General features: G+C 39.5%; 1 protein-coding gene across 1 annotated transcript in view; it reads right to left on the minus strand.

Annotated features, from left to right (window-relative positions):
• Positions 1-21,110, minus strand: part of LOC108314844 (serine/threonine-protein phosphatase 4 regulatory subunit 1) — a 41,657-nt gene that overhangs the window by 5,062 nt on the left and 15,485 nt on the right. Inside the window, exons 6-12 of the mRNA XM_017543949.2 lie at positions 15,558-15,730; positions 14,176-14,271; positions 11,686-11,871; positions 9,805-9,966; positions 7,509-7,609; positions 4,064-4,184; positions 3,838-3,972 (exon numbers count right to left, since the gene is read on the minus strand). Of these exons, the coding sequence (XP_017399438.1) occupies positions 3,838-3,972; positions 4,064-4,184; positions 7,509-7,609; positions 9,805-9,966; positions 11,686-11,871; positions 14,176-14,271; positions 15,558-15,730 (974 nt within the window). The remainder of the gene's footprint in view (positions 1-3,837; positions 3,973-4,063; positions 4,185-7,508; positions 7,610-9,804; positions 9,967-11,685; positions 11,872-14,175; positions 14,272-15,557; positions 15,731-21,110) is intronic.

The raw sequence follows: 21,110 nt of genomic DNA on the forward strand, positions 1-21,110 counted from the left end.
TGGTAAAAGGATCAATGCAACAAGAAGAGCTAACGATCCTAAATATACATGCACCCCATGCAGGAGCACCCAGATACATAAAGCAAGTTCTTAATGACCTACAAAGAGACTTAGAATCCCACACAATAATACTGGGAGACTTTAACACTCCACTGTCAATATTAGACAGATCAATGAGACAGAAAATTAACAAGGATATCCAGGACTTGAACTCAGACCTGGACCAAGCAAACCTAATGGACATGCACAGAACTCTCCACCCTAAATCCACGGAATATACATTCTTCTCAGCACCACATCACACCTACTCTAAAACTGCCCACATAATTGGAAGTAAATCATTCCTCAGCAAATGCAAAAGAACGGAAATCATAACAAACAAGTCTCTCAGACCACAGTGCAATCAAATTAGAACTCAGAATTCAGAAACTAACTCAGAACCGCCCAACTTCAAGGAAACTGAACAACTGGCTCTTGAATGTTGACTGGATAAACAATGAAATGAAGGCAGAAATAAAGATGGTCTTTGAAACCAATGCGAAGACAAACGTACCAGAATCTCTGGGACATATTTAAAGCAGTGTCTGGAGGAAAATTTATAGCAATAAATGCCCACATGAGAAGCAAGGAAAGATCTAAAATCGACACCCTATCATCAAAATTGAAAGAGCTAGAGGAGCAAGATCAAAAAAACTCAAAAGCTGGTATAAGATAAGAAATAACTAAGATCAGAGCAGAACTGAAGGACACAGAGACACAAAAAACTCTTCAAAAAAATCAGTAAATCCAGGAGCTGGTTTTTCGAAAAAGATCAACAAAATAGACAGACCACTAGTCAGATTAATAATAAAGAAAAGGGAGAATAATCAAATAGATGCAATAAAAAACAATAAAGGGGCTATCACCACAGATTCCACAGAAATACAAACCACCATCAGAGATTACTACAAACAACTCTATGCACATAAACTAGTAAACCTGGAATAAATGGATAAATTCCTGGACACTTGCATCCTCCCAAGCCTAAATGCGGAAGAAGTCAAAACCTTAAACAGACCAATAACAAGGGCAGAAGTTGAGGCAGCAATTAATAGCTTACCAACCAAAAAAAGCCCAGGTCCAGATGGGTTCACAGCCGAATTCTACTAGACATACAAAGAGGAGCTGGTACCACTCCTTCTGAAACTATTCCAAACAATACAAAAAGAGGGAATCCTCCCCCAAATCATTTTGTGATTTGGATTCCGACTGCAACAGGACATCAAAAAGCTTATTCACCATCACCAAGTAGGCTTCATCCCAGGGATGCAAGGCTGGTTCAACATACGCAAGTCTATAAACGTAATTCAGCACATAAACAGAACCAAAGACAAAAACCACGATTATCTCAACAGGTGCAGAGAAGGCTTTCAACAATTCAACAGCCATTTATGCTAAAAACTGTCAATAGGTATTAATGGAACATATCTCAAAATAATAAAACCTATTTATGACAAACGCACAACCAATATCATACTGAATGGGCAAAAACTGGAAGCATTCCCTTGGAAATCTGGCACTAGGCAAGGATGCCCTCTCTCACCACTCCTATTCAACATAGTATTGGAAGTTCTGGCCAGAGCAATCAGGCAAGAAAAAGAAATAACGGGTATTCAAACAGGAAAGGAGGAAGTCAAACTGTCTCTATTTGTAGATGACATGATTGTACATTTAGAAGACCCTATCGTCTCAGCCCAAAATCTCCTGAAGCTGATAAGCAACTTCAGCAAAATCTCAGGATACAAAATCAATGTGCAAAAACCACACACATTCCTATACACCAGTAACAGACTTAAAGACAGCCAAATCAAGAATAACTGCCATTCACAGTTGCTACAAAGAGAAGAAAATACCTAGGAATACAACTAGCAAAGGATATAAAGGACCTCTTCAAGGAGTACTACAAACCCCTGCTCAACAAAATAAGAGAGGACACAAACATGGAAAAACATTCCATGCTCATGGTTAGGAAGAATTAATATTACGAAAATGGCCATACTGTCCAAAGTAATTTACAGATTGAACACTATCCCCATCAAGCTACCAATGACCTTCTTCACGGAACTGGAAAAAACCACCTTAAACTTCATATGGAACCAAAAGAGAGCCCGCACAGCCAAGTCAATTCTAAGCAGAAAGTACAAAGCTGGAGGCATCACACTACCTTACTTCAAACTATACTACAAGGCTACAGTAATCAAAACAGCATGGTATTGGTACCAAAACAGAGATGTAGACCAATGGAACAGAACAGAGGCCTCAGAGGCAATGCCACATATCTACAACCATCTGATCTTTGACAAACCTGACAAAAACATGCAATGGGGAAAGGATTCCCTGTTTAATAAATGGTGTTGGGAAAACTGGCTAGCCATGTGCAGAAAGCAGAAATTGGACCCCTTCCTGACACCTTACACTAAAATTAACTCCAGATGGATTAAAGACTTAAACATAAGACCTAACACCATAAAAACCTTAGAAGAAAACCTAGGCAAAACCATTCAGAACATAGGCTTAGGCAAGGACTTCATGACTAAAACACCAAAAGCATTGCCAACAAAAGCCAAAATAGACAAATGGGATGTAATTACACTCCAGAGCTTTTGCACAGCAAAAGAAACAATCATTAGAGTGAATGGGCAAACAACAGAATGGGAAAAAATTTTTGCAGTCTACCTATCTGACAAAGGACTTATATCTAGAATCTACAAAGAACTAAAACAGATTTACAAGAAAACAAACAAACAAACCCATTCAAAAGTGGGCAAAGGACATGAACAGACACTTTACAAAAGAAGACATATATGAGGCCAACAAACATGAAAAAATGCTCTTCATCACTGGTCATTAGAGAAATGCAAATCAAAACTACATTGAGATACCATCTCACGCCAGTTAGAATGGCGATCATTAAAAAATCTGGAGACAACAGATGCTGGAGAGGATATGGAGAAATAGGAACACTTTTACACAGTTGCTGGGAGTGTAAATTAGCTCAACCATTGTGGAAGACAGTGTGGCGATTCCTCAAAGACCTAGAAATAGAAATTCCATTTGACCCAGAAATCCCATTACTGGGTATATATCCAAAGGGGATTATAAATCGTTCTATATAAGGACACATGCATACATATGTTCATTGTAGCACTGTTTACAATAGCAAAGACTTGGAACCAACCCAAATGCCCATCGATGATAGACTGGACTGGGAAAATGTGGCACATATACACCATGGAATACTATGCAGCCATAAAAAACAATGAGTTCGTGTCCTCTGTAGGGACATGGATGAATCTGGAAACCATCATTCTCAGCAAACTGACACAAGAACAGAAAATCAAACACCACATGTTCTCACTCATAGGAGGGTGTTGAACAGTGAGAACACATGGACACAGGGAAGGCAGCATCACACACTGAGGTCCTTGCTGGGGCACTAGGGGAGGGACAGTGAGGGGTAGGGATAACATCGGGAGAAATGCCTGATACAGGTGATGGGGATGGAGGCAGCAAACGACATTGCCATGTATGTACCTATGTAACAATCCTGCATGTTCTTTACATGTACCCCAGAATGTAAAANGTATGTACCTATGTAACAATCCTGCATGTTCTTTACATGTACCCCAGAATGTAAAATGCAATACACACACACACACACACACACACACACACACACACACACACACACACACACAAAAGAATAAGGAACAGGGTGACAGAGAGGTAGGAAGTTAAAGAAGAAACATTCTTCTAGGAGAAAACCTCACAAACAGGTAAGCCTAGGGCCTTGCTTACCTGGCAGACAAAGACAAAAGCTTGCCGACCAGACCACTTGGGACATCTGCCAAAGTTCTCCACAAGCTCATTGATGAGGTCCACTCCGAATGTTGGTGGTGTTGCTGCATGCAGCTTCTTCACCATCTCGCTGACCTGGGATGGGGAGCATGGAGAAGTTAAGAACAGCTTCCATCCTAGTATCTTAGAGTTTGCTGATCTAAAATTTTAAAGGTTCAATACATACCAACTTGTAGGAAATCCAACGAACAGAAGAAACTTTGTCTGCACACAGATTCAGAGCAATGGGACGTAAATAGTCATAAACATCTCTGGGACTGTATAACTCTAGAAGTAAAATCAGCTGTCTACAAAAAGGAATTACAAAAAGACAACGTTTAAAAATCAGCAAGACAAATGAAAACAGGTTACTCATCTAAATAATGTATAATACTGGATACTGAGCATTTGTCTCAAACACATGCAAAGAGGAGCAATTAAGCAGACTTCTCCTGTGCAGAATTACCTCTAGTCTCTGTGTATCTGGAAATGCATTTACATGCTATTTGAGTTCCTTAGAGTGTAAGGAAAACAAAAGCTGTAGAGTTCTGTGTCCATGGAGACTGAGACAGAGCAAAGCATTTCCTAGTATGTTCAACTGGAACATGGCCCACATTGATCCATGGTCATAGTTGAGAATGTGCTGAGAAGCTTCCATCTACAAATCAGTTTCTCAGTAAGAAGTCCCCGATGAAGGAGGGAGCCTGTTGTGTACCTGCTGCTAGGGATATCAGGGGGAGGGCGTCCTCCAGCAACTTTCTCATCACATATGAGGGGACCTGAGACTTCTATGACACTCGCCAGGCTAACGTGAATAGCTTCAATGGCATCCTTAAAGAAATATCTTGGATGTGAAACATTTGCCTTTCAGATTTTATGTTCAAGATGACTTACATTTCTAATAAACAGAAAGTCAACTGTAAAATGAATATAGATTATGCAATGATAAATGCACCTGTGTATACAAACACACATCCTCAAAGAGATACACTTATTTTCTGACAAAGTTCAGAATAAAAATTCCAAACAGGACATCAGTTTCTGCTTGGAAAGCAGAAAACTGCAAAGAATGACCCTACAGTAGAAAAAGCTACATAAATTTCAAGATCTTTTTTTTTTGAGATGGAGTCTCCCTCTGTTGCCAGGCTGGAGTGTAGTGGCGCAATCTCAGCTTGCTGAAACCTCTGCTTCTTGGGTTCAACCAATTCTCCTGCCTCAGCCTCCCAAGTAGCTGCAATTACAGGCACGTGCCACCATGCCCAGCTAATTTTTGTATTTTTTAGTAGAGAAGGCTTCACCATGTTGGCCAGGATGGTTTCAATCCCTTGACCTGGTGATCTGCCCGCCTCAGCCTCCCAAAATGCTGAGATTACAGGCGTGAGCCACCACAGCCAGCCCCAGGATCTTTTTTTGAGCTCATCAGAGAGCGTGGGTTGCAAGGCACCCAAATAACCTAACTTCCCAAGAGGGGAAAGAGAGCTGCCCCTCAGCAGAGCCCGGATGGTCAGGGCACCTGCTGGCACATAACAGGGTGGGGAGAAATCAGCTCGACTTGCAGCCAGATACCCAGGGCCAGGTAGTGGTGGATGGCACGTGAGTCGGCATGAGCGTCGGGTGGCTCAAACAAAGCCAGATGTGCCCGACACAGGAAGCTAAGATTCCTGGGCAAACCTTCCAACTTCCACAGGGTACCTGCCTCTCATGGGTGCTTCAAGAAAGACAGCCAGGGCCAGGTTAAATCTCATCTCTACTAAAAGTACAAAAATCAGCTGGACGTCGTGGCACAAGCCCGTAGTCCCACCTACTTGGGAGGCTGAGGCAGGAGAATCACTCGAACCCAGGAGGTGGAGGTTGAGGTGAGCCAAGATCACACCACTGCACTCCAGCCTGGAAACAGGAGAGATATACCAGAGCAGGCAGAAGAAGAGACTGACGGGACAGCCATGAATCATCAAGCACTCTGCTGAGTCTTTTTCTCATGCAAAGCAAAAGGCTTAAGCTGCTGGTGGAGGGGCCCAAAGCCTGTCCACTCCATGGGCCCAGTAAAGACACTGCAGCTGGGGAGAGAACTATGCTCCTTATTCCAGGAGAAGCTGCAGGGAGTCATAGATAGGAGGTCCCACCCATTATACAGGGGTCCAGGGACAGCTGAGTGCTGGGTAGAATACCCACACTAGAAGTCCACTGGTACCCTAGCTCCTACCTGCAGCAAATGGCAATGGTAGTGGCAGGCCACAGTGAGAAAAACTGAAGCCCAAAGTACACTGAAGGTAACCACAACAACAACAAAACGCAAATCCAGCTTGATCCTGACTAGATGGACTCACACCCCTTTATTACATGGCAGAAGCAGAGGTGTGCATTTCAAGTCAGAAGTGGGTAAGCCAGAACTCAGTGGAGTGGCATCTTTATACTGAAAGACAAACTGTTAGCCCCACATTCGATACTCAGCAAAGACGTCATTTGAAAATGCAGGTGAGGTCTATAATCCAAAAGATATAAAGAACTCTTACAACTCAACAACCCAAGATGAACAACCCAATTTAAAAATGAGCAACAGACTTGAATAAACATTTCTCCACAAAATATATACAAATGGTTGACAGGCTTATGAAAAAGTGTTCAACATCATTAGTCATTAGGGAAATGCAAATCACACCACAACGAGGTGCTATTCCACACCCAGCAGAACAGCTATAAATGGTAAGTAAGTCATGGATATGCTAACTGCCCTTATCTGACCACTATCTGATATGTATGCAACATCATTATGTACCTCGTAAATATGCACGATTATTATTTGGTCAATTAAAAACATTTTTAAAATGTAATAGGAAAATAGGTGTTAAGAAGGACGTAGAAAAATGGGAACTCCTATACATTACTGATGGGAATGTAAAATGATACAGCTACGTGGAAAAGCTTGGCAGTTCCTCAAGAAATTAAACACAGAATTACCATAAGTCTTGCAAATCCACCTCAAAAGAACTGAAAATGATTTCAAATATTAAAGCTTGTACATAATGTTCCTACTAGCACTATTCACAAAAGACTACACACCCAACCAAAATGTTCCTCAACAGACGAATGCATTAAACAAATGTGGTATATCCACAGAGTGGACTATTACTCAACCACAAAAAGGCAGGCAAGTTCAGCTAGAGGCTACAACATGGAAGACCACTGAAAACACTGTTAAATGAAGAAACCAAGCACAAAAGGCCAAATGTTATATGATTCCACTTGGGTGAAATGTCCACAACAGGCAAATCCACAGATAGGAGATGCTTATTTGGCATGAGTTTTCCTTTTTGGGAGGATTAACATTTTAGAAGTAGATAGTGGGAATGGTTGCACAACACTGTGGAAGTACTAAATGTCATCAACAGCCAATTTGGCTATGTGTATTTCACCATAAAAATAGTATAAAGATAAACTAAAGACATTTTCAAGAAAAAAAAAGCTGAAGAAATTCACTGCCAGTAAGACATGTACTACAGGAAGTGTTAAAGGGCTAGAATACCACACAGAAACTTGGATCTACACAAAGTAATGAACAAACTGAGGAAAGGTAAAAACGAAGTAAATATACGCCCCTCCAAAACATAATCTAATAAATGGTTAGAACTTACTCAGCCAGTTCAGCTCGAAAGCGCCAATTTCTACTATTATCTGTCACCAAAAACTCCTGAAGTTGATAAAGATATTCTCTTCTTTTGTCAATATGAAGAAGCTAAAGTAACAAAATAAAAATATTTACAGGGACAAGGTACAGACATTATTTCTTTTATTAGAGTGCTTGAAAAGAGACTGTAAATAACATGGTTAATTATTCTGAAGAGAAAATGTACTAGCTGTATTTGTTTTGAAATTTGGTATTGTTTGTTTTTCCCTGAATAATTTCATTTGCCTTCAGGAATCATCATCTTGTCTGGAAATCTTTGTTCCTGGTCCCAATCAGTGAGCCACACGAAACTCCACAGTACCATGGGCACAGCCTGATTGCAGGACTTGCCCCCCTTATTCATATGACATCCTTGTTGCCATGGCCCCACTTAAGGCAGTGGTTATGCTCTTAACCACATATGTAAGCCCTGTGTATGGCACTGTGACAGCAGAGTAGGCATTCGGTACTTGCTGAGAGAAAAAAAACAAAGAAATGTATTCTAATAGCTGCTCTACAAATATTTAAAGGTAAGTTTATAAATGGAAACCAACCAACCTAACTGTACATCAAATCAAAAACAATCACACAGGAAAAAAAGCCAAAGTATGAACTGAGTACTCTAACCATACCTCTTCACGGGATGTTCTAAGGACAGAATGTACTTAGGCAATTCTATTATGTAGTTGATCTGATGTCGTAATTATTATTGGTGGAGTAATTCTGAAACTATTTCATTTATGTTTAGAACTGAGCAAATAACTACATATTATACATTAACGTTGTTAAGAACAGACTTCTTACCACAAGTAAACAGAAAAATATATATAATGTGAAAAAAAGAGAGGAAACAGTGTTGAATTGGATGTAGGTCATAACAATATGAAGTTAGTAAAAAAAGAACAAAAAGCAACATACCTCCTAGCTCCTGAAACGGCCTAAAAGAAATGACAGCCCAGGAGCACTGAGCACTTCCAGTGCCTGGATCTCAGTTTCTTTTTTTTTTGAGATGGAGTTTCGCTCTTGTTACCCAGGCTGGAGTGCAATGGTGCGATCTCGGCTCACCGCAACCTCCGCCTCCTGGGTTCAGGCAATTCTCCTGCCTCAACCTCCTGAGTAGCTGGGATTACAGGCACGCACCACCATGCCCAGCTAATGTTTTGTATTTTTAGTAGAGACGGGGTTTCACTGTGTTGACCAGGATGGTCTCGATCTCTTGACCTCGTGATCCACCCGCCTTGGCCTCCCAAAGTGCTGGGATTACAGGCTTGAGTCACTGCGCCCGGCTCTGTTTTTTTTTTTTTTTTTTTTTGAGCTCTGAGCCAGGAAATGAATCTCAGTTTCTAAGGACCATTCTCCACTCAGCTAAATTTTTTTGCATTTTTAGTAGAGATGGAATTTCCCCATGTTGGCCAGGATGGTATTGATCTCCTGACCTTGCGATCCACTTGCCTCAGCCACCCTAAGTGCTGGGATTACAAGTGTGAGCCACCGTGCCCAGCTAACACCAGTGCACCCGGCCTCAATGTTTTTAAAAGGGAGGACTACAATTACTTCTGTCACTCAAGCCTTAGAATTATTAGAGTCAATTTCAAGGCTAAAGTCTAAAAAACAAGCAACAGTACTTCAGGATTAAACAACTTGTAAAAAATCAGGGCTATTCGCTTTGGAGACCAGAGCTTCCACATCAAAGGAGTGAGGGCTAAAGGTAAACTCTCAGACTCCTGAAATACCACATAAAGTCTCCAAACTTAATACACACTTGACCTTCAACAACATGGGTTTCAACTGCATGGGTCCACTTATGCTTGAATTTTTTTCCCAACCAAATGAGGACTGAAAATACAGTATTCCTGGATGCGAAACATGAGTACACAGACGGCAGACTTTTTCTATACGTGGGTTCCCCAGGAATGGAGTATTGCATGGATTTGGGTATGCCTGGGGGTCCTGGAACCAATCCCCTGCATATACTGAGGGATGACTGCAGTTCATGATTTTTTTTTTTTTACATGTATTTCATCATTCGATAATTTTGAAAACTAAAAAAGGTACAAATGTCTGTAAACTATCATCTAATACTGTTTAACAGTGAAAGTGTAATTATAGCACTACTTCTTTTTTAAGTCACATCTTGACATCAGCTTATAGCTGTATTTTCTTACACAGGAACACACAAGAACCTCTCTTGGTGACAAAAGATAAAGATTTAGATTTACTGCAGAATTTTGTTGTGTATTTATGAAAAAGAATTTAAAAATTACCTTCAGAAAATCATGCAAGTGTTTAAGGACACCTATCCTGACTTCATCGAGGTCTTTTAAAAATCCATTAAAAATTGGAACCAGATCTGCAGCTGTCAACTGATCTCCGAGAATAATTGCAAGCTCGTGGATGGAGAATGCTAGAGTTCGTCGAACTTTCCACTGCAGAAATGAAAACACATTAGTAAGCTAAATGCAAAGTGCTCAGTACTTTAAACTTTAGGCAATATATGAAGGCTAATTTATATATGAATGTTACTAATCTCAAAAATTAAATCAGAATAGTAATAACAGGTACTAATTTTAAATTATGTAAATTATGTATTTATGCATTCATGACTAAATTATGTATCAAAAAAGTTTAACAGAAAATGTTTAAATCCCTGCATAGTACGTAATATTGTCCTTTCATTTATGAAGAAAAAATGCTTAGAAATCATTAAGAATATAGTTTTTGTAGTTCTCTGAACATCGGACCCCTAATGTGCTGAGGCTGCACATGGACCAAAGGCTCTTTAGTACCCTCCCCAGCATTCCCCTTCAGATTCCTGTACAACCAAACCTTGGATTAGGAAAAACAAAACAGAACAATAACGTTTAATTGTAAAATTTTTACACAGTAATTTAAAACTTTACCTAAAGAGAAACAGTTTAGAGCAAACATTTTATTTCCTTTCCCTTCCCCTCAAAATCCACTCTTGAAATAACATTTTACACCCAAGTTTAACATATAAAACAGATGAAGGGAGAGATGTTCTGATGGAAGAGAGGGGCAGCAAAGAGAGGAAACTGTCCATCCAGACTCTGAGTCATCAGTCACCAAGGTGCCCAAAGAGATTTAACCCATGGGAACCCTACAGTTCTGTGGAATAAAGACTGAAAACATGAATACACAGGACAAAGCACTCTATGGAAATTAGGCCTTTGTGGTTCCATGCCCAGATGCAGCACTTAAGAAGCATGTGAACACAGATAAACTCACTTCTCCTGGGCCCAGCTTTCCTATCCTCATAGGTCAAAGGAGGAACATGACCTATCAAGATTACTTGCAACTTCTAACTTGCTGAGTCGATGGCATTGATTCCTTGAAAAATACAGTAATTACTAAGAAGTTTAAGGAAAAGTCATGACATTGCAGTACAAATTAGCCTAATCAGGCTGCTTTTTTTTTTTTTTAATAACTGAGAGATCAACTTCACTGAAAGAATGGGTGTGTTCGAAGAGGGGCAAACTGTTACACAGAAATCAGCCCTGGCAGGGGAGGTTAGGTCACCAAGCTTAGGAAGAGGTACCACACGACAGTCACAAAGTTCCAGACAAAATGACCTGAGGCAAGGGTTTACTTTGTGTGTTCTGTTGAAAGGGGTGGGGGTGCTGTGTGTGGACAAGGAGAAAGCAATAACCATGGACCTTCTTCCATCTGTACTACAATGCTCATGGCACGAAGGGCCCAGAACTTCATACTTGCTAACACTACAGTTCTATTACAGCTTAAATAAATATTTTGAGATCTAGTGTGAAAATCAAATAAGCATTTATAATACTATTTCTATGTGAAAAATTAAATCCTATATTATCAACAACTACAGATAAATCGACAGATAAACTCTAGATAATAACACATTTTAAGTTAGAAACTTAACCATGTTGAATGTGATAACAATTTCTAACGATGTAAATAAAAATGAAGAAGCCAAATTGTGGGGCTCTGACAGCGCGAAAAAGAACACACTCCGTTATTACTCTTAAGCTCTTCCATACATAATTTCCTATAACATTAAGTACATGCTAGAACACGAACAGAAATTCTTTAGGTTACGAAAAGCAAGCACTGTGCTTTCCACAGGCATGTTCTGCTAATTCTTTAACTGCTTTACTCACCTGCATGTCTGAGGCCAGAGTCTCATATGTCTCTCTCAGACAGTGCCAATTCTGTCTGCCGAGTGTCAGAGCCACACCAGGGAGGCTATATGCACAGTGCTTAGCAATTTCAGTGTCAACCGTCTGTGCACGAGAAGGGTCAGTCATAGATAAATACTGATCTAACAAAGCCTGAGGTACAACATCCTAATGGAGAAAGAAAAACCACAGTGACTGAGCAGCTGAGATGCGTTTTGAGCAGTTTAGACATAAATTGAGCAAAACTATTTTAAATATATAGATTTTAACATAGCATCACAAATGGGAAATACCAATGCTAAATTTTCTGGTATCTAATAAACTAAGAGATACGAAAACCATGTTAAGGGAAACATATATGAACAAATAAAAGCAACTCTAGGAAAACAATGGATAACATCTTAAAACAGAAAACAGCTCAAACGACAATGAGAATTAATTACTAAATCGAAAAGACATATTAAAATAACATCAGCACCTTTAAATGTCAGCAGAGATGACAATGTTTGTTGTAACCCAGCAAATGCAGTATAACAGGTGCTCTGCACAATTTACAACATGTTCATTAAAAAAAAAAACAGCCAGGCACAGTGGCTCACACCTGTAATTCCAGCACTTTGAGAAGCCAAGGAGGGTGTATCACTTGAGCCCAACTTGGGCAACATGGTGAGACCCTGTCTCTACTGAAAAATTAAAAAATTAGCCAGGCATGGTGGCTCACACCTCTAGTTCCAGCTACTCAGGAGGCTGAGGTGAGATGACCTGAACTTAGAGAGGTAGAAGCTGCAGTGAGCCATGATAGTACCACTGGACTCCAACCTGGGTGACACAGTGAGACTTTACCTCAAAACAAAAATTAAAAACATGGCTTCTTTAGATGAAAATTTAAGCAATTTTTTATACAAAATTGAAGAGCACATGTCTAATCAATTTGTATATATGTGAAGAAAAGAAGAACATGTTTGCAATCTTGCCTAGGTGTGTACAATATAGCTATGGAAGGACATAAAGGTAAAACTGGCTATATCTCAGGAAGCAAAATGGATGAGTGGAGAAGAAAAACTGAGAAGGAAACATCACTGAATGCCTTTTAAGTATCTTGAATTTTGAACTACATAAACTAATTACCCATATACACAAAATAAAAATGGGAATAAACTCATTAAAACAATGATTTGAAATACTGAAAATATGTCTATAAGTGGGGAAGAAGCATGTTTCAAAACATTATTGTTTTGAATACTGATTTCATTTTTAATAAATAAAATAAAAATTGGCTAGATGTGGTGGTGCACATCTATAGTCCCAGCTACTTGGGGAGCTGGGGCAGAAGGATCTATTGCTTGAGACCAGGAGTTCGAGGATGCAGTGAGCTATGATGCTGCCACTGCACTCCAGACTGGGTGACAGAGGGAGCTGAGACCCCATCTCTAAAAATAACAACAACAAAATATACCATTTGACCTGGGAAATCTACTTCCAACAATAATAATATAGTCCAGGCCAGGTGTGGTGGCTCACACCTATAATCACAGCACTTTGGGAGGCCAAGGCAGGCTGATCATTTGAGGTCAGGAGTTCGTGACAGCCTGGCCAATGGCGAAATCCCATCTCTACTAAAAATACAAAAAATTAGCTGGGCAGGGTGGCTTGTGACTGTAGTCCCAGGTACTTGGGAGGCTGACGCAGGAGAACTGCTTGAATTCAGGAGGCGGAGGGTGCAGTGAGCCGAGATGGCGCCACAGCACTCCAGCCTGGGCGACAGAGGGAGTCTCCATCTCAAATAAAAATAAAGTCCTAGAAGCAAACAACAAGTTACAGGCAGTCATGGTAAATGCAGCACTACTTATAGCATCAAAGTGAAACTACAACAGGTAGCATCTCCCACGGTTTCTTATGAGGGAGACAACAGGTGTGGTGTTAACACTGTGTTGTGCTGCTGTGAAGGTAAGGGAGTCCTGGAATGCTTACAGGAGAGATCACCAGGTCACACTGTTAGAAGAGAAAAGAAAAGAGCAAGGCAAGGCACAGCTATCACATTCCAATGATTCCATGAGCACAGTTTCCTGGCAGCTTGTTACTGATGGCACTTTAAAATGGCTTTGAGCCTTTTTTTTTAATATTTTCATCTCTGAAATCAAGATGTATTTTATAATTATTGGCAACGTGAACATGAGGACATACCCAGGTAGGATGGGATGACCACAGTTGTCTTGAGTGATAAAAAGGGGAACATGTGTACATTTATGTGCCCATGAAGATACATGAAGGAAGATAGCAGGGTGTAGGATCACAGGAGTAGGAAAGGGAAGTGCTTACATGTTCCTCTACTATTTCAATGGAAAATATGACATACTAGTCATAATTTTTAAAACATTCATCATAAAGAAGGGTCAAATTAGGTCAGAAATGGGCTCTAAAAGAGGAATTAGGAACAGACACACAAAAGAACACATTTTTTTGGTCACTTACTTGTATTTTAGTTCTCCTTTCCTCATCAGGGCTAAAACTGCTATTGTTGCTCAAGTCTGAATCGTTGTGAATATAGTGAAGAGTGGAGTCCATATTCTGTTAGGAAAAAATAACTACTTAAAGAGCTGTCCTGTCTGTACATCTTCATTTTAGCTATCTAAGTTACTTACCTTTCAAGACTGCCAAAAGTAATAACACATATAAATTCCTCATGTTTTTAAAGCTTATAAACATACCTAAGAACTTTCCCTGCTTTAAATCTAACTTGCTGAATAGGTTGCCAAATGTATGAAAACCAATTCCAGAAAAATGAGAGTAATTAAAAATAATATTTCAAAGGAATTTTGAAATGGTCCAAATAGCTCAAATTGGCTTATTTATAAAATAGTACTGGGAGGATTCTTTTGGTCCATTGTTCTAGAGACCATGGAGTGTCACATGCAGTTTTTCTTCTATTTCTATTCTTGGCTGTTAATATCTAATTTCACAAATTATATATATGTTAACAGCCAAAAACAGTAACAACAACATAAAAACCTTCTAAGATGCAGATATATTAATGCTATTCAAATCTCCAATAAATGGTCAGGGTTTCAATCCAAAGCAGTGGTATCATACAGGTTTCTAACTATACCACATGCCATCTAACAGAAATCAAAACAGAAACGCACTAATGTTCTAAGAACCCTCTTGCCATCCCCAGTGTGTGTGCAGGTGTGCAGGCACTCTTTCCTGAGCTTCTCATTCAAGCCAGTATGATCTGTGACCATGCGATTCTGGCAAGCGGTGGGGTATTCCTTCTCCCCATTTATAAAAACAAGGGCTAAGTAGAACTGTTACCAAATAATGCTGGCTTGATTGAGATGTAGCAGGAAATTAGGGAAGGATCATAGAGAACAGCTACAAGTACACAGTGAAGATGATGCTAGGATCAGTACCCACCCTCACACTCCAGAGTCCAGATAATGTCACTGGCCCTCCGCAACATGGCCTCAAGTCCCGATCTTCTGCTCAGAATATTGTGTTGCTTGCTGCAGTGAAATGGTCCGATCAGAAACAAAGCACCTCTCCAAAAAGAAAAGGGAAGAGTTAATTATTCTTGATAAAGGGCTTTGTTTCCAGTAAGACTATTTCACTGCAGTGAGCTACATTAACATTGAGTCTACCAAATGGTCATATAGACAGGAGTGGGGTTTACTTTTCCAGGCATTTCATATGACACTAATGTCACAAGGACAGCATGTGATGAAAACAAGGAAGAGCTAAAAAATCAGCAACAAACAGAACATACAAACTAAAAGTGATTAGCTAAAACTATTCCCCAATGAAAAGACTTCTGATTCAAACTACTCTCACTTGGTAAACACTTTACTGTTTTTTACCTCAACAGTATCGCTGATTAAAGGCACAGAATCATCTTGACTTATTTTACAATTTGGTAGCTCATTTATACCCAGTTCATCTTGCAAATCACTTCTCTTTTCTATATTGATGGTCTCTTCAAGCGCATCCAGGCTGGAAGCACGTAGTGCAGCAGACAGCACTTCCACTTGTGCTACAGGCAAAATAAGGAAATGGACAAAGTGAGAAACACAACTGCAATATTCGTACAAAGCTTTTGTCCATTTGCATTGTATGTTATCAATGAAATATATACTTTCTTGACACTGCCATCAAAAAGCTGGAAAAAATTTCTACTGTGGTAAATCATTAGTTCTTCAAGAGAAAAAGTAGAAAACTAATATGCTTTCATGAGATTAAAAATGTTTATCTGCTACTGTACATTATTCTGCGTTAGTATGAAAAGAGAAATGCTATCTAGTTGCTGGAGCTGCCTCCAGCTTATTAAAAGGAGTCAATTTCAGTAAAAGTTAACTAGGTTTTGGTAGTGCATGAATCAAACTGACAAGGCTTACTTACTAAGCTACTTTAGCAGAAGAGCAGTCACACAAACCCTGCCAATATAAAACAATGGTAATTACAAAGATTCTTGTCACAGTTACATTTAAATATCTCATCTTATTACTGTTTATTTTTCTGTAATTCTTTTTGAAAATGAAAGTTATATCGTCTCCCAAACATGGCAATTCCAAATGAGCACTGTCTTGCTTCCAGCAAACCAAATGGACAACTTACCAGGCAGTGGTTCAAAAGTCTGGCACCTAACATTGCCTATGTTTTGAGCTGCACCTTCCTTACAAAGGTGATTCAAATTAAGATAAGGCATTCTTCCTGCTCCCCAAATAAATAAGAAATTTAGCAAAAAATATTGCTTAGCATTTATTCCAAGTAACAATTCACTTGGATATTCAAAATGTGAACATTTTAAATTCAAACATTTTAAACAAAACAATCTGTAACAATTTTAAGATAAACTATTATTACACTGCAGCATTTATACAATTTCTCATCTAAGTATATTAAGTGCCTGACAACAGACATGCAAGAAACATACAGGAGGAGGTTCTAGTCTATTAGGTTATACTTGCTAATATAAGAAAATTGAACGTATTCACCCACAAAAAGTTGTAGTGCAACATGTTCATTACCTTCAGAATTTCAGCTGCAATTTTTACCAACCGTTTTTATCACTTCAGCCACTCCCTTTTGGGATGTTTTAAGTTTCCCAAGTCCAACCAAAACAGTACTCAAAGTAGACTGTACAAGAAAGGTTAAAATGTTTGGTCCCATATAAAGAGCATGGTGTATGGGTGGCTGGCTGTTTGTGCGTGTGTGATCACCAATCCATTCTGTTCACTGAAAAAGTGCAGGGGCGTGTGTGTGTGTAAGATCTCCAATCCATTCTGTTCACTGGAAAAGTGCAGGCATACCTTGTTTTATTGTACTTTGTAGATACTGTACTTTTGCTTTTTTTTTTCTTTAAAGAGATGAGGTCCCACTATTTTTCCCAGGTTGGAGTTATTTGCAGAAAGCTATTCACAAGGCATGATCATAGCTCACTGAAGCACTGAACCCCTGAGCTCAAGCAATCCTCCTGCCTTGGCCTCCAGAGTAGCTGGGACTACAGGCACACACCACCATGCCCAGCTTGATCTATACTTTTTATAAATTAAAGTTCTGTGGCAAGCCTACATTGAACAAATCTACTGGTGCTGTTTTTCCAACAGCATGTGTTTACTCTGTGCCTCTGTATTGCATGTTGGTAATTCTTATACTATTTCAATCTTTTTCATTATATTTGCTATGGTGATCTGTCATCAGTGATCTTTGATATTACTATTGCAATTGTTTTGGAAGCTGCCAACTAGCCATATAAGATGGCAAACTTAAATGATAAATGTTGTGTGTGTTCTTACAGCTCCACCAACTTTCTTTACCCATTTCTGTCCTGTCTCTTTAGGCCTCCCTATTCCCTGAGACTCAACAATATTAAAATTAGGCCAATTAATAACCCAACAGCATCCCTTAGAAGTTCATGTGAAAGAAGTATAACATGTCTCTCACTTTAAACCCATAGCTAGAAATAATTAAGCTTAGTGAGGAAGGCATTTCAAAGCGAAGAAAGCCCCAAAGCTAGGCCATTTGCGCCAGTCAGCCGAGTTATAAATACAGATGGAAAAGTTCTTAAAGGACATTAAAAATGCTACTCCAGTGAACACACAAATAATAAGAAAGAACAACAACTTTATAGCTGATACAGAGAAAGTCTGAGTGGTCTGGATAGAAATCAAACCAGCCACAACATTCTCTTAAGCTAAAGTCTAACTCAGAGCAAGGCCCTAACTGGCTTCAATTCTGTAAAGGCTGAGAAAGCTTAGGGAGCTGCAGAAGAAAAGTTGAAAGCTAGCAGAGGTTGGTTCACGAGGTTTAAGGAATGAAGCTGTCTCCGTAACATAAAAGTGCAAGGTGAAGAAGCAGCAAGTGCTTATGTAAAGCTGCAGCAAGTTATTCAGAAGATCTAGCTAAGATCACTTAAAAGCTGCTAAGGTGGCTACACCAAACAACAGATTTTCAACATAGATAAAACACTCTTCTATTGGAAGAAGACGATGTCTAGAACTTTCCTAGTTAGAGAGAAGTCAATGCTTGGCTTCAAGGCTCCAAAGGCCAAGGTGACTCTTGTTAGGGACTAATGTGGCTGGTGACTTTAAGTTAAAACCAGGCTGGGAGTGATGGCACATGCCTGTAATCCCAGTACTTTGGGAGGCTGAGGTGGGTGGATCACCTGAGGTCAGGAGTTCAAGACCAGCCTGGCCAAAATGGTGAAACCCCATTATTTAAAAAAAAAAAAAAAATTAGCCAGGCATGGTGGTGCATACCTGTAGTCCTAGCTACTTAGAAGGCTGAGGCAGGAGAATCTCGTGAACCTGAAAGACAGAGGTTGCAGTGAGTTGAGATTGCGCCACTGCACTCCAGCCTGGGTGACAGAATGAGACTCTGCCTCAAAAAGAAGTTAAAACCAATGCTCATTTACTATTCCAAAAATCCTGGGGCCCTGAAGAATTAAGCTAAATCTACTCTGCCCGTGCTCTTACCACTCCAACAGTAAAGCCTGGATGAGAGCAGATCTGTTTACAGCAAGGTTTGTCAAGTATTTTAAGCCTACTGTTGAGACCTACTACTTAGAAAAATATTCCTTTCAAATTATTACTGCTCACTGACAATACACCTGATCACTCAAGCACTCTGACAGAGACCTACAAGCAGACAATGTTGTTTTCATGCCTGCTAACACAATATCCATTCTGCATCCCAAGCATCAAGGGATAATTTCAACTTTCAAGTCTTATTACTTCAGGAGTACATTCTGTAAAGTTACAGCTGCCATAAATTGATTTCTCTGATGGATCTGGACAAAGTAAATTTAAAACTATCTGGAAGGGATTCACCATTCTAGACGCCATTACGAACATTCACGATTCATGGGAAGAGGTCAAAATATCAACATTAAAAGGAGTATGGAAGAAGGTAATTTCAATCCTCATAAATTACTTTGAAGGGTTCAAGACTTCAATAGAGGAAATGACTGTAGATAAGGTAAAAATAGCAAGAAAACTAAAATTAGGAGTAGAGTTTGAAAATGTGACTGAAATGCTACAATCTCATTATCAAATGTTTTTTGTTGTTTTAATTTTAGAGACAGTGTCTTGTTATGTTGCCCAGGCTAAAGTACAGTGGCCATTCGTAGGCACAATCATAACCACTACAGCTTTGAACTCCTAGTCTCAAGCAATCCTCCTGTCTTCAGCTGGGATTACAGGCACATGGTCACTATATCCGGCTCTCCTGATCAAACTTGAACAGATGCCTCTTAGGATGAGCAAAGAAAGTGGTTTCTTGAGACAGAATCTCCTCCGAGTGATGATGGTGTGAACATTGTTGAAATGACAACAAAAGATTTAGAATATTACATAAACCTATTGATAAAGCAGTGGTGGTGTTTCAGAAGACTGACTGCAATTTTTAAAGAAGATCTACTGCAGGTAATATGCTAACAAACACCACTGCCAGCTACGGATAAATCTTTCATGAAAGGAAGAGTCAAATGACACAGCAAACTTCAACACTATTTTATTTTCAGAAATTGCCACAGGCACCCTAGACTTCAGCAACTACTACCCTAACCAGTCAGCAGCCATCAACACTGAAGTAAAACCTTCACCAGCAATGAGACTACAACTTGTCTAAGGCTCAGATGATCATCAGCATTTTTTAGCAATATTTTTTTGGGCTGGGTGCGGTGGCTCACACCTGTAATCCTAGCACTTTGGGAGGCCAAGGTGGGAGGATCACCTGAGGTCAGGAGTTCAAGACCAGCCTGGCCATCATGGTGAAACTCCGTCTTAAAAAAAAAAAAAATTAAAAAAAAAAAAAAGTATTTTTTCAACGCAAAAAAAAAAAATTTTTTTTTTTAGACAAAATGCCGTCACACAGTTAACAGACTACAGTATAGTATAAACACAACTTTTATAAAATTCTGAGACAGTGTTTTACTCTGTCACCCAGGCTGGAATGTAGTAGTGTGATCATAGTTACTGAAACCTTAAACTCTGAGGCTCAATTCTCCCACCTCAGTCTTTTGAGTAGCTGGGTCTACAGGTATGTGCAACCATGCAAAGCTGCTATACAAAATCTTTTTAGAGATGGGAGTGTTGCTATGTTGACCAAGCTGGTCTCAAACTCTTGGCCTCAAGCTAACCTTCTGCCCCAGCCTCCCAGGTAGCTGGCATTATAGATGCAAGCCACTGAACCAGGCTGTAAACATAACTTTTTATGCACTGGAAAACCAAAAAATTTGTGTAACTCTATTGCAATATTTGCTTTTCTGCAGTGGCTTGGAACTGAACCAGCAATATCTCCAAGGTATGTCTCTTATTTGTATTGAAGTCTCTCAACTGCAGCTAGTATATTCACAGTATAAAGAATAGTAGACATCTTCTAAAACACAAAGTCATATCAAGAAACTTGTGTATGTACATGTATGTCTTTTTAAAAAGCAACCTATGTATATTTCTTTTTCACTTACTGACAAAAATTTAAAGCAGCTCTTTCAATATATCAATTAATATTTAAGTGACTAGTCTGTGTCAGGGAACTAGCAGATATTATAATACAATGAGAACTCCCAGAACAAGCTTAAGGACAACTGACAATCTTTTTTTTTTTTCATAAAAATATTGTTTAAGAAAAATAAAAAAGGCTGAGAACAGGGGCTCACACCTGTAATCCCAGCACTTTGGGGGGTCAAGGCAGATGGATCACCTGAGGTCAGGAGTTCAAGACCAGACTGGCCAACATAGTGAAACTCCATCTCTACTAAAAATACAAACATTTGCTGACTGCAGTGGCATGTGCCCCTAATCCTAGCTACTCAGGAAGCTGAGGCAGAAGAATCACTTAAACCCAGAAAGCAGAGGTTGCGGTGAGCCAAGATCATGCCACTGCACTTCAGCCTGAGCGACAGAGTAAGACTT

This window comes from Cebus imitator, unplaced genomic scaffold, assembly GCF_001604975.1.
Source record: "Cebus imitator isolate Cc_AM_T3 unplaced genomic scaffold, Cebus_imitator-1.0 Scaffold162, whole genome shotgun sequence".
Classification (NCBI taxonomy): Eukaryota; Metazoa; Chordata; class Mammalia; order Primates; family Cebidae; genus Cebus; species Cebus imitator.